At 36.3% G+C, this 14,888-nt stretch overlaps 1 protein-coding gene across 2 annotated transcripts in view; it reads left to right on the top strand.

The window, feature by feature from the left end:
* LOC145779452 (START domain-containing protein 10-like) overlaps positions 1-14,888 on the top strand; it is a 125,719-nt gene that overhangs the window by 106,350 nt on the left and 4,481 nt on the right. Inside the window, exons 1-5 of one of the 2 annotated variants that reach the window (XM_082591045.1) lie at positions 5,835-6,069; positions 10,797-10,944; positions 11,238-11,356; positions 11,758-11,875; positions 12,245-12,297. In XM_082591045.1, coding sequence (XP_082447171.1) covers positions 5,911-6,069; positions 10,797-10,944; positions 11,238-11,356; positions 11,758-11,875; positions 12,245-12,297 — 597 coding nt within the window. In that variant the 5' untranslated portion in view covers positions 5,835-5,910. Of the gene's footprint in view, positions 1-5,834; positions 6,070-10,796; positions 10,945-11,237; positions 11,357-11,757; positions 11,876-12,244; positions 12,298-14,888 lie in introns of those variants that run through there. The other variant, XR_014290554.1, reaches the window with a different exon arrangement.

Genomic DNA, 14,888 nt, shown 5'->3' with positions numbered 1-14,888 from the left:
TCAGCCACTTTTGACTCTTTGCAGGCTAAGAAATGGGTTTCATTTAGAAGATTTGGCCTATAGATTTAATTTTTCACTCCAGTGAATTGTACCAAATCAATAGCAGTTGCAGCACAGCACACCATCCAGGCTATGTAACTTCTTCTATAAAAATATGATCAACTATTCAAAACATTGATAACACTGCATGGCTATGGCTCTATAACAACCCAGTTAAATCGTGTCTTTGAAAGCACTATTTGCAGAAAGTTTCCCATTTTAAGTTTTTTAAGACATCTCAAATAGGTATTTGCTGTCAAACCTGCAAGTACCGCAGAAGGAAATTCTACTTCTAAAAAACCACAGCATAAATGTGACAGAAACTGCATAAAATCAATGCTACATAATTGGCCAGCGAAGATAGCTTGCTCTCATGCGCTCTGATTGGCTGAACGTTGCTAGGCGATGGATCGGTCTATGGACCAGATTTCGACACTTGTCTTGAGCTAAGAATATGTAGATAAAATCTGGCAACACTAGCCTAGCAACATCAGATTTCAGAACATTTTTATCAAAGATGCCAGAGCTTGGTTTTTCCACCTAGATCTGGGTTTTTTTGACCACATCTGGGTTTTAAATTTTTTTTTTTTAAATTTAGGTAAATCTAGGTTTTTTGGATTTTAACTTTGTACAGAGCTTGCACGGTATTAAGGCACTAGGATCCTCGATAAATGGTCCACACTGCAGTCAGTGAGGTATAATACAGGATGCTGAAGAAATGATCCAACTTTATGAAAATGTGGATGACTAAAAACTGGAGTACAGTAGTAGCCTACAACTATTTGTGTTACTGAACATTTATTTATTGTGAATTTGAGTTATTCTTTTCAACATTATGTTCAAATGAAAAAGGCTAAGCAGGGTTTATTGCTAAGAACCAAGTTACTGTAGTTGTACACCAAACTGTAAGCACTGAGCAGGCATGATGATTCTCCTCAGCCGCAGTCTACAACTCACACAGCAAAAAGTTTAGTTCAAAAGTCAAAACTAACCTTAATGGCTAGCCTATACACTCATACATCTAGTCAGTTTTAGAAATTTTGGTTAAACACACACTGAACCTTGCTAGCTAGACGCTTTACCATAAAGGCAGTTTTGAACCAAAATCTTTGCTGTGAGCCCATATAGGCCTACCAAGCTCTTGTTTTTGTATATAGTTATATTCCGTATATATTAACTACCATACCAACATAAGCATGTATATTATATCATATTATGTTGTATAATTATATATGTTGTATTTCCAGACGTTTAATATAAAATAAACAATAATAATTGTAGCGATAGCCAACCAAGTGAGAAAACCATTTACCTCTTGTACTTCTTGTTACTTACTGATTCAGTGTATAAAAGCAACACAATATATAGTAAGAAAGAAACGCAAAACAATCAACTAAGGAACGTGGCACAGAACGCTCAATTGATTACACGCGCAGTGCGGTGGTAATCAATTCCAACGTCTGTACCAGAAAACGCTGAATGTGATTATGTAGTGAGGCAGGTCACAAGTTTACATAAAATCAACGTAAATAAAATGACGACTATAACAATATCTACGTGTTACTATTTGTAGCTTTCTGAGGCTTCTGTGTAATGATTTAAAATGGTGCTAAAAGCACACGCAGGTTTTTTTAACCGCTTTACTACATATTTTCTGGACCTGGGTTTTTTTGCCTCATCTGGGTTTTTTTTAGCACACAATCTAAGTTTATTAGAAGTTTGTCGCTGGCATCCCTGATTTTTATGTCTATGATTTTTAAACAAGGACATGGGGGTTCCGACTTACCTGCAGTCATCGTGTCATTAATCATTTTATTTTTTGTCATTTACATGTCTGGAACAAAAAAGATAGTACCAGCTTATATATATAATTGATAAACCAGCACGTCAAAGAACGAAAAAAGGTGGCAAAACCTTGAAATGTTTAATTAAAACATCTACCTGGATAGTTGTGCTGGTATAGGATACTACTGTAGTAGCAAGCACAATCACAAAAGCAAAAATTAAAACAAAGAGAAGCACATATGCAGTGTGAAAGAACACAGCCCAATGGAAAGTGTTATGGATTGAGTTTTAAAAGTGATTTTGCCAGTTCCAATATCGATGTGGATGAGCAGTCATTGCAATAGAGAGAGAAAAATCGATGCTCATACTCAGGCCAATGCTCGTTTTGATATGGCTCAGGAGAGCGTAGTGAGTTTTTTTTGTGGCCGAACTGCACATCACACAGTAGTTTAAGACAATTGGTATTTGAGATTACAAATTCCAGATAAAGTTGTTTCTCGGCCTGGTGGAATTGATGAGCTGCTGGACAGTTTTTGCAATGATTTGAGATTCAGTGAGCATTTTGTGGCGATTTGAATTGTCAAAAGTATAATTTCAAAGAAATATACAACATTTCTGTAGCCCAGAGTTTATAATCACAATTACATGATTCCAGGTATTACTATAGATTTTCACATTGACCAGCGTATGGTAGTTTACTAGTCTACCGGTATAATGTGAATGGATTTGCAGTGAGTCTTGAAATGAAAAAAAAAATGTTTAAAGTTTCTCAAACACTTACAACATTATAAGGGCAATGTTTATTACAATCATCAAAAGCTGCAACAAAATCATAAAAGCTTATAAAGCTAGGCTACAAAAAACAGTGACTTGTAGTTGTAGTAAAAATTATGGCGTCTTGTGGATAGGTCTATACAGTATACCGGTATTACTTTTGTTAAAGGTCAATTGCACAAAATTGAGTTTTTGGTTTGTTTTCAATCTTGTCTTTTGCTGTGTGTAGCAAGTTTTTTTTTCCTGTTAACTGATCTTTTTCGCATTGGTTAATCTAAACAGCAGTGGTGTAACCCGATCAATTTTACAAGGGGGGGAAGGAAAGAGCAAGACGTTTTCCAGGGCAACATTTTCTGTGATGTCATTAATGAAAGCCATATAAATTGCTTTAAAATTGAGCTTAACATTAAATTTTAGTTAAAGATGAAAGCTTGATTTTAGATTAGAAAGTTTGAACTAATCAGTAATCATGGACAGGCTAGCCAGCACAAAACCCCAGGAAGAGTAAATGAGTAGTCACAAGGGGAGTCTGGGGGCCAGAAATTTTTGAAAAATCACCTTAAGATTGCACATTGTAAGGATAGTTTCAGCCTAAATCAGGGGTCACCAACTGGCGGCCCGCCATGCTGATTATGTGCGGCCCGCGGAAGGTATCATTGCACAAGTATAACCAAAAATACTTTTCTTGAGGAGTTAAACAGCATGAAAGCAAAAAATACTTTCCGAAAAGCATATTTTCCCTTTGCATACGATTCCACCAACCGACCAATCAAATTGTAGTTCTAGGTAGGGGTCGTTTCAAGTTATTTCAATGCGATGTCCAGCCACACTGTTCCAGTGGTTGCTTTAAACGTCTGTTTTCGAATTTCGAAATTGTATGTGATCGAGCATAGGGTTGCTTATTTTAAGTTTGTAAACGTCCTGTAAACACTAGTGTGCGTTTCACTGTTATTGTGTTTCACGAGCAGTGTTCCCTATATGGAAGTTTTTGTTGGCAAAATAGGTCGGTGTGCCAACTCAATTTATAATAAATTGGAATAATATTATACATAAATTTAAAGACTTTTTCTGGTATTATGAAAATATTTAGCTTAGAACTGCAAAATGTTGTTAATCAACAATTCTTGCCATGCTTATAAGCACCGCAAGTGACATTTGTCTAATAATCAAGAAAAGACGGTTTTATAGACTCTCACAAAAAGGCTGAAAAACCAACTCATCGCTTTTTTAGAGGGAACACTGTTCATGAGTTACAATAGAAACGTTTTTTTGGTGATTTCCACAAACGTTTGTTTCATGGTGCCTGGTTTCTTTACCCCTGTTATTGGAGCCTATTTTTCGCTGATATGTTTGAAGGTCACTATTGTTGCCTGTATTGCCATGTGTCAAACATTTCTATGTTTACTGAAACTGTCAATGGCAAGATATCTTTTGTGAAGCAAAGTGACAACACCACTCTTGCTTGGCGATGAATATTCTGATGAAACCGCTCGCCTGGCTATTAATGCGCAAAACAAGTAGCCTCGTTTATTAGGCAATGTTAGAAAAGTCAAAAGTGTTGTTAAAGGAGCTTGGCCTGGCAGTAGCGTTGTTCGACTAATTTTGTTGCTGCGGTATTATCAGATAAATAATAACAATATGTATTATAACGCTAGATACTGGGTACGAAATGCATTCTTTTCTAGCATAAGAGTCAACCTACCTAAAATTTTATTAGTAGGGCCCACCACAGCTCTCCTAAGTGCCAAAGTGGCCCGCATGCAAAAAAGGTTGGTGAACCCTGGCCTAAATCAATAGAAGACTATGTCAAATAATGTTGTAACGGAGGGTGAAAAGTTTATTTTAACATAAAACCAAACAACAGCAAGAATAAACAGACTGGATTAGACCTTTAAATGGTTGGTTCAATAGGTACTTAGGTAGGCTAGGCTTCAGTACCATATGTCAGTAAATATCTTTTGTACAAAATACAACACAGCAGCCTACCAGTACTTATCTAAAGTTCATATTATATTTGAGGTGTGCCTTGTACGTAGAAACAAACATTTGACATTACATTTGGCTACTGGTAAGCAAAACGTTAAACAGCAAAATGGTGTATCACAGCCTCTGACTACCGTTACCAGCGAAAATGTTATAATACATGACTAAATGCCACATAATTTTGATTCAGGAAATACGGGTGCAACCTAGTTCGTACCCTGAACAGTTCGTACCCTGAAAAGATCGAGAGAAACAATAAAAAAAGCCAAAGTTGCTGATCGCAGTTTAATAGCACAAAGCCGAAGTCGCTGATCGCAGTTTAATAGCACAAAGCCGAAGTCGCTGATCGGAGTTTCCGCAAACAAACTCGAGGGTTAGGGTTAGCGGAAACTGCAAAAAAATATTTGGGGAAACTGCGATCAGCGTGGGTTAGGGTTAGAGAGCATAGATTACTCGATAGTTAAAGTTAGGGTAAGCGGAAACTGCAGTTAGCGGAAACTGCGGAAAAATGTTTGCGGAAACTGCGATCAACGAGAGTTAGGGTTAGAGCATAGATTACTCTACGGTTAGAGTTAGGGCAAAGGTTAGCAGAAACTGCGGTTAGCGGAAACTGCGGGAAAATGTTTGCGGAAACTGCGATTAGCGAAGGTTAGAGCATAGATTACTTTATGGTTAGGGTAAGAGTTAGCAGAAACTGCGGTTAGTGAAAACTAAGGAAAAATGTTTGCGGAAACTGCGATGAGCGAGGGTTAGCGTTAGAGTAAGGGTTAGCGGAAACTGCGATCAGCGACTTTGGCTTTGTGCTATCTTATGATCTTTTCAGGGGGAAAATTTTAAAATGTTAGCGGAAACTGCAATCAGCAACTTCCGTTTTTTTTTTTTTTTACCTCTCAATCTTTTCAGGGTACAAACTGAGGGTACGAACTGTTCAGGGTACGAACTAGGTTGCATCCAGGAATTACACCTTTTCAACAAACTTTTCTACAGCTTTTCAATAACTTACAAGTTTGTTGATGGATTGCATAATGCATAGCCTATACAAAAAAATTTCTAGGGGCGGGCAATTGCCCTCGTGACTATGTCTCTGAGTATGCACTTGCGACACATGGAGCTGCGATATGACCAACGCCATAGATTAGGCCACTTTCTATAAAAAAAAAAACAATATGCATTGTTTGTTGCTGAAACTCGATATTTCACCTAATGTAACAGCTTTTCTTACTCCATTTCAGGTGCTCCCTTTTCAAGTGGTATTCAAGTTAGGCAAATTCTACTTATCAACCGAAAGTATATATTGTAAGCTATATACAGTTATTTTATGCAAGTAAAATGACTAAAGACAACACTGTCTTGCCTGCTGATGACAATGACTTTAAAAGTTTTAAGATAATGTGTGAAAGCAATGAAGGATTTAAAGAATGTTATAACAAGAAGAAAGTTACGGTTTTCCTAAAAAATCAATCAAATTGCAATATAAAATTGCTAAAGGTGAGATTTTCATAAATTACACAAATTTGCATTAATTGAGATCAAGAATATTTAAAGAGGTGGATGCAAAGGCTTTTATTACGTCCAACAATATAAAGATTTCTGTTTATTGTAAAATGACAATTGTCGCTGATAGTAATTTAATAAACGTTGAACGTATGATAACCTGCATTGCGCTATTAGCATCAAGCCTGGATATTCAGTGCTCATAGGTACTTGTTAGTTTAACTATCTGTTTATAAATATATGATATACTTGTTTTACACCTAGCCTGATGCAAAGATTTTACTGGTAACAAACAGCTTATATACTGGTAACCTGTCAATTGTGTCTCCAAACAAATATATATAATACAGTAGTAAAACAATGAAAACTATTAATACTACAAAAAGTGCTCAATGCCAAGCAAAAAAGCAAAGCAGAGCGAATTAAATCAAATATAGTTATTACTATGTGAAGCCTTTACAAATTGTTTCACATACATTCTTTAAATGTGCCCTACTTACCATTTGCTAATTCTCTGTCTTCTGTAGAGGACTGTACCAGCAGCACTACAAAACTTTCTGCAATTTTAAAAAGCCACATGTGTAACGCTGTACCAACTGCCGCCCTTCTAATGTTGTGAGAATAAGACAATCGCTGCAAGCCTTTGTATCTCCCTCTTTATGTATTTCTAAATTGTGGTATATATGTATTCAATTGTTGTGTCACAATATGATACATTATAATTTTAACAGCTCGGTTATAGGTTAGGTCAGTGGGTAAACTGGGTGCTGCAGGATTTTCCCAGGGCCACCACTTAAATGTGTGTAAACTGTTGTGTTTATATTTTATTGCATACCTACACAAAACGTGAATCTAAGTAGCCTAATTAATGGTAATTTGGTCACACTCGCAACGTAAATTAAAAAAGAGCAAATAATTTATTTAGTGCATATAATACTAAGTATGTTTTTGTGAAAGAATGAGCGCTCGCTGTTAAGTAATAAAATAGTTCCATGCTTATCTGCCAATGTTTTTTGCTTATTTTGTTATAAAGACCATCAAGTCCATCACTTTATTTTTTCAAGAAAATAATTTTGAGAGTTATCAGTTTGGTGGTTTTCTCGTAAAATTCAGCTGGTTTTGTTTTTGAGTTGCTGAAAATGTTTGACAGTTGTAGTTTGTTGATTGGTTGATTCACTTGATTTCGTTTCATTTCAAACTGACTTATATATAGAAGAAATATCATTTCTACTTGAAAATTCTGTTTTTTATGAATTCACATTGCTCAAGTTTTTCTATTTTGAAAAGTGTCTTACAAGCTCCATTATTTTTTTGCATCAACATAATTTTTTACAGTCACTTACATGTCTACAGTATTTGAAATACTTGAAAATTTTTGCTTGACTGCAGTAGCCTGCTGAAAACTTGTTTACTCATAAGTTTTTAAAAGGTGCCCTCGCCAATCATCAAGCCTTAACCCTATTCGGACTAACGGGTGGACGGGTTCCGTCCATACCTAAAACTTTCATCGATTACATAAAAGTTACTGGCTCAAATTAGCTGAAGTTATATGACTTTTCCTAAAAATTATTCATCTTTGTTTTAGTAATAAAATGACATTTTTATGTGGTATATATAGTTTTTTAGTTATCAGCAGTTTTTGACACCCTACTCCTAAAATTGCCAGGTTATCTGAAAAACTTTATCATCTTGTACAAGCAAGTTAGCAAACATTTGTATTGTTTTGTGCCTTCCAAGATTTACTGCGTGACCTACATGACTACTGACCATTTCGGATTACATGCATGACTGGACCGTGTGCCTTTAACGAAGATATTAGCGTTTTCAGGAGAATATGACGGAGACATCAGAAAAATTAAAAAAAAATGACTACTTTTAGCAAAAAAGCAATAGCAAAAAACTGGTAAAGTATGTGCGTCCACTTAAAATTTCAACCAGTTTGTCAATAGTTTTGCTTTAACTTTGCGAAAAAAGCAACCTAACCTCGTAACGTTTTTATATCAAAAGTTATTAGCAAATGAAAGTGTGGATGGAATAAGTCCACACGTCAGGCCATTACCTCACAAAAATAGCTTAGTCCGAATAGGGTTAAAGCAGCCGGCGGCTATGGCCGCGAAGTAGTGCTTGAATAACCGCCGGTGCTACCTTCTCAGTCGGCCAAGTTTGGCCGCCGGTTTCTTCTAGCCAATTATTTAATTTCGCAATAGAATGATCGTGGATTAGATGTCGAAAATCTGTAGTATCAAAGAGTGACGCAGAATTAGGTCAGCGCGTCATAATCACCACTGTTGTATTGCGCGGGAACATTTGCTATTGTATGGAATATATCCAGCAGCGATCACCAGCGCTGTAAGTCTTGTTTGCAATTCCCGACGTTTATTTTAAAAAGTGTTAAATCGAAGTGTTAATTTACATCGGCTGGCAATATTGTCATTTGTATATCGATTCAATTTTGTCGGACATTGAATCGTTGTTAAAAAGGAGAACTAGGTTAGTTGACATCCCAAGAGAAAACACGTGTCTTCATAGTTGAGAAATGTTTCTGCTGTGGGTTAGTGACTTCACACCCTCAATGGTGACATCATAACGGAATAAATGGTCAGGTTTCATGAAAGGCGGTATGCAGTTGAAACAATTTACTGAGCTGCAAGCCTTTGAAACAATTTAGTATCGTTGGATGGCCCAGCAGTTATTGTGTGGTACAACGATTCTATTGCAGGACGTCGCCCAGACTTCAACAACGCTAAGTGATCATTTTAACATTGTTGCAAGTTTAATTCTATTTACTTATGCTATCGTTATTTGTATTTTGGCCTCCAAGCGTGCAGATTTGGCCGCCGAGAAGGGGCTCTCGGTAGGCCACGATGGCTGCCAGAAAAAAACACGAGTTTTAAGGCCTGAATTATACTTTGGGAACCACTGGGTCAGCTGATTAATGAGCTTTTACGTTGTTTCGCGTGTGTCACCCACGCATTATAGAATAGATGGTAATAACCCATTTGTTCTTACGGTACTGGACATCATCTTCAATCCAGTGTCTCAAAATTGGCCACATTGAAATTGGTCATTCCACAACTATGAGTTGTATTTATTGATGGCTACAGTATGTTTTATTGGGATTGGGCTCATTTGGCAAAATTTTTCAAATTTAACTTTAGCCCTAATTTTCAGATGCCACTGGACCTCTTGAAAAAAAAAATTGAAATTTTTATGCAATAACTGCTCTTACTCTGAAAATTGCTTTTCAGGAAGGGTTATATTTACGTCTAAAAATTGCTTTTTGATGTATTTATAAGTCATTTTTGTTTTTGGCATTTAACAGTCTTAAAAGTATAATTGCTAGTTGCTACTTTACTAAAACTCTCCAATATGTTGCATATTTTTTCAAGATAGCTGCCAACATTTTTTGTTCGTGCTAGGATTTAACTTAAAACCCGGTAAAGTTTTTTTAATCAGTATTCTTATTCAAGTAGCTTTTACCGCCGCTTGCAGTAAATGATATCTTTAACTTTCAAGCGTAAATTTTAAACGTGCTCATAAATTCTCAAAGAAATGTTTTAATAAGTCTTCTTATAACGTAGGAATTAAATATCTTAACAGGTGGAGATGTAACTTCTTCTGCTCACATGACTAATAGAACGACAAGGAGACAAACACTTAAGAATTGCTAAACATTCCAAATAGTGTGGTCTGGTTATTTAGCATATTTCAGCTTCAACATATGAACAAGTGGCTGTTTTGACGTTTAGCTTTTTTGTATCAGAAAACACACAGTTGTAAAAAGTGTGTGAACTTAAGTCCTCAATTCACATGGCTGAATCAACTTTATCGTCGTTTTTATCTCTATTGCTGGTTTATGATTAGTACTAGTAACCCACAGTCTGAGGTAACACAGTGTTTGCTCAATTTTCTTAACCTTAACATGGCTAAGGTGTGTTTTCTTTGTTTAAATAGTGAGTCATCGTTAAGATGTTTGATTTTCGATTGCCGTTCCAGGGTTCTCACAACTCGGCTGCATAGCCGAGTGGTGAGAACCCTGGAACGGCAATCGAAAGGGCGCCGGTTCGACACCGCTCAAGAGCATGTGTCTGTGGCAGGACACTTAAAGGCATGCCTGAAGATGGACACGAAGATTGGCTTCCTTGCCTTCCCGTCCACTTAATCTAAATCTTCAACTACCGGGTGTAAGCCTGGATACGACAAACATCGTTAAGATATGATTGGGATAACTCTTACAGCCTGCCGTGGCCTTGCGGATGGGTCATTAAGCATATGGAATTCAAAATTCAAGTTTCTATTTACTGCTCATTATGACAAACTTCTTTAATGGGCTTGTGAGCAACTCTTAGGGATCTGTGCAACTGAGATGTTTCATTTTGTTGAAACTTTATCCAGTGACAAATTGTACTGATTCGCATAAACATAAATTTACGTTATACATGATAATAATTTATTTTACACTGGTGCAAAATAGCATCAATAAAAAAATCTCCATAAATGACGATTTTCCGCCAACCGTCTTGTCTCGTTACAGATATAGACGAAAATAAATGGGCTAAGTTCTCTTGGTTTGACTCTTTTACTATGTTTTTGTATTCTTACGGAATTGCCATTATTTTTCGGAAGCGACAGAGTTCTGTTAGCTTTGAAGAACTATTGCTCCAATCCTCCAAACCAAAAAGCATTGACTGTAAATGTCGTTCAACAGTGTTTATTTTTAGGCGGAAACAACGTTCAGTGATTGCTCAGCTGCCACGTTGTTCGATGTTGTCCACGACACGGAATATCGTCGCAAGTGGGATCATGACATGATAGAGATGCAAGAAATTTGCAAAGTTTGTGTCAACAACTCTGTCAACTATTATGCAGGTTGAAGGATTTTTACTGATACTCTGTAGAAGTATTTATCTTTGGAAAAACTTCTGAAGCTTACTGAGAGTTTTGCATACTTACAGAGGCTTAAGCTGTATCCGCTTATCTAGTAATCAAGTTTGACCTTTTTGAGGGCTTCTCAAACCATTTTTGTGAGTTTTTTCTTGCTGGAGAAAGTAATTTTCTTTTGTTGTGGTAAAATGTTCGTGTTTGTTAATTTTTATATTTTTAACCAAATTGTTTGCATATTGAATTTTTTTGAAGTGTTGTTTTATTTTTACATATTGCAGCGAAATGTCCTCCGCCTGTAAAGCCGAGAGATGTTGTCTTTTTAAGCTCGTGGATAGCGTATCCGAGTATGAGGAACCCGAAAGAATATATCATGCTCAACAAATCTGTTTCTCATGTGGTAAGCTGAAATCTAGAGTTGGTCTTGTTGCTGAAATTAGCACTTGTGCATTGTGCAACTTATGCTTTAATTGGCAAATATTTTGCAGTTGTATTTGAAAATATCTGAATATTACTCATTCTTGCTTTAAACATTATGAATTATTGTTACTGTGATATTAAGAAAGCCAGCTCAAATACCGAAACACGTGTCTCGCTGTCAATTTATAATCACTTTCAACTTGTTGAGCACATAAGATTTCGTTTAGCAAATATTATTGGTATTGAAGACGAACATACATGGCGGAAGACGAATACATTTTTTTCAAGCTATCATAATAATTTCTTGAAATGTGCAAATAATGTGAGTAAAAGGTTGAGCTATCACTTCAAACGGTTTCGATACATCACTTTACAACACAGGCGTATCCACCCCGTAGCAATATGGTGCGTGCGATATCAATAGTCACAGGATATCTCATCCGTCCCACTGGACCCAATTCATCTCAATTCACCTATCTAGCCCAATTTGATCCAAGAGGTGAGTTACCTACTCTACAAACTATACCGGTTTAATCCGGTTTTTGTGTTCTGATCCGTCATTTTTAACCAACTTTGATGCTTAAACGGTTCAGTGAACAGATCACTGTCGATTGTGTTACAAACACAAGACTGTCCTATTTTAAAATCAGTTGGTGTAAAAACAAGGATTTCTCTCAGTTCCATTGTAATTTAAGGAACAGCAGCAGATTTGTGAATGTTGATTTTAGTTTTCACGCTTTTTAGAGTTACACATTGCGCATTAAATTTCTATAGCTAAGTTTTTATATATTTGTTACACATTTTTTCGGCAATACACCGACAAGAAACGGTTGAATTGAAACTTCAAATAACTCGAGTATTGTTTCAGGTTCCTTGCCTAAATGGGTCGTCAACAAAGTGGCACAATTTTTCACTCCCAAGGTAAGCTTTTTTACAGATATTACTCATTAGGTTGTTTTCTTATCAAGATCTGCATCGACTTTGGTTTATTTATAGATCGAAGTGTGCAAAGTGCGACTGCAATGTCTGAAAACTTGTTTTTCATTCACCAAGTTACTCTATATCCGGAACAGAAGCCTTGCTCATTGCAAATTAAATACAAGACAATATGTATATATATATATATAAAGACTTTGCTTTACACGAGTGTGATGTAGGAGTTTTAAAAAACTGAAGTGTGTATCGTGTATGCAATTTCGCTCAGAAAACGTAACCCGCTAAGCTTTTATTTGCATCATTTTTGTACTTATTGTGTCATTAAAGGTAAGCACGTTTTATCGGATGTCTCATTAAATTTTTTGAATTCATAGTGGTTAATCGGAAATCTACAAACAGTACCGAATGGTGATGCAAGGAAATGCATAAATTGCATATTGCACTATGTCACTCACAATTTGAGATGATGCAAATCTCCCGGATAGCTAAATTCGACTTTTAGCGTCTGCAAACGTTGAATCAATCTAAAATTAAAAACGACAAATTTTTCTAGTTGGACTTTCTTGATATGTTGAATTCAGCTGAGTATCGAACGATATTATAGCCATGCTATAGGGGCTTTTTGAAGCGTGTTTGCAGGCTTTTAATTTTGTGCTAGCTTGGCAGATGTAACAACTTGTGGGTTTTCCTTTATTTCATCCACTTCTGACGTTTTTGAACTGAGCATACTTTTTAAAATTCGAGTAAACTTTTTGCTTATTTGCAAGGCGCCAAGATGAATGTGATGCCAGATGTTTTGTGTAAAGTTTGATTTACCATTTTATTTTATAAAACCATACACTGGCACTATATACAGTACACTCAGTATTATGTTACACACTCAATCACTCATATACTGTTTTGCTTTTAAGAATTGTGTATCAAAGCGTTTTTGTGTTGTTCTCAATAGAGAATATAAACCACTTCCTTCATATTAAGTACTCTTCTAAACCTAGCATGCGTTATTGTACGAGATATAGTTAGGTAACAGGTTCTTTGAAGTGTAATCTGTGTGCCATTAACACAGAAGCCAAAACTCGAAAGATTAAAACTGTATTTCTTTGAAAGCATTGCGATTAAAGCCGCCTCATTATGTTGTTTAAATATTCACCGGATGGATGTTTTGTGAAGTAACAGGCACTTTGATGGAAAAGTTGACGAAGTGTGTTTTGACTGTTAGTTAGATAGAGAAACGTGGTTTTAGAATGTCCGCTTTGTTTTGTGCATTTCTGAACCAGCTCGAAAACATGTTATTTAATCACAGCAAACCAGCCCGGCGAAAGTTTCCGTTTTACATCGTTCCAACGTTGCTGCAAACGTAGTAAAATGACAAATGTTATTACTGTAGGCTACTAATTAAAGTTTGCTGTAACCCAGGCGTGTCCAACCCAAGTATGCTGACTTGCTGACGTGTCAATTTTTGTCTCGTAACTTTCCCATGCCAGCGTTTGGCAGGCTAAATTATGTTTAACATATTCTAGTTTCTACCTAATATTAAAAATGTGCTTTTTACTACAACATGAAGTATGCATTGACATACAAAAAAAACTTAATTAATCATGCAAATCGTTCACAATGACAAAAACTGCTTCTTTGCAAACGTTTATTTTCAACTAAGCTTAAAAGATCGGGCTTCAACAGCGCAGTGGCAATGCGCATCACAGCATCTACAGTAGCGCACGTCAGTAATTCAGATTTATACAGTTCCATGACAGAAAATCCCTGTTCGCAACGGTGTGTGCTTCCAAACTGAATAATCCAGAAACGAACATTTCTCGATTGAACTGGATAGGTTTCTTTCTCCAACCGAGACAAAAATTGAAGTATCGTTTGTTCCTGACATAAGTTTTCAGAACTTCATTTGATTTCAGATCTAAACATTTAAGCTGAAGCTCCACGTCTGTCATTTCTTGTACTTTAGCGTTGAACGGTCGTTAATACAATAAAAGATATTTCTTCTTGAAAATTCTGATCTTGGAAGCGCTTCGCAAAACTTTCGCAAAGATCTATGTAAATTTTAGAATATCTTGCAAAGTCTGAAAGAAATCAATCTTTGTTTTTGCAACAAATGAGGACATGCACGATTGCATGTCCTTTCTCCAGTTGACCACTGTAACTGAAACAGTTTCAATTCACAATCCTTTGACAAGCTTTTATTGCCTGAAACATTTCTGGAAGCAGTTATTCACGGTCTTGCAGTTAGGTACATATCCTGTTTAAGTGCTCGTTGTCGTCGTCGTATGCCAACTGAAAAGGTAAGGTGTAACAACCAGGCATGACCTGATAAAAGCATTAAAATACTTTTACCAGTTTCGGTAGATAATGTTGGGCTCTTCTCTCGCAAAAAAAGGTTCCTATTTCTTCTAAAGGAGCGGCAAAATCCCTCTTCGACTCAACCAACGTACCTCCGAATGGTGTATCAGATCTTATAATTATGCATTCACTTCTTTCAGAAACGATTGAAATTGTTGGTGCTTCAACCTTTTTTCACGTAGGCTACTTCGTTCACACATTTTACTACCACTTCCATTACATGA

Source organism: Aplidium turbinatum, chromosome 11 (genome assembly GCF_918807975.1).
Source record: "Aplidium turbinatum chromosome 11, kaAplTurb1.1, whole genome shotgun sequence".
Lineage (NCBI taxonomy): Eukaryota > Metazoa > Chordata > Ascidiacea > Aplousobranchia > Polyclinidae > Aplidium > Aplidium turbinatum.
Note: the sequence above shows the minus strand (reverse complement) of the source record. Positions and strands in the feature narration are given on the sequence as shown.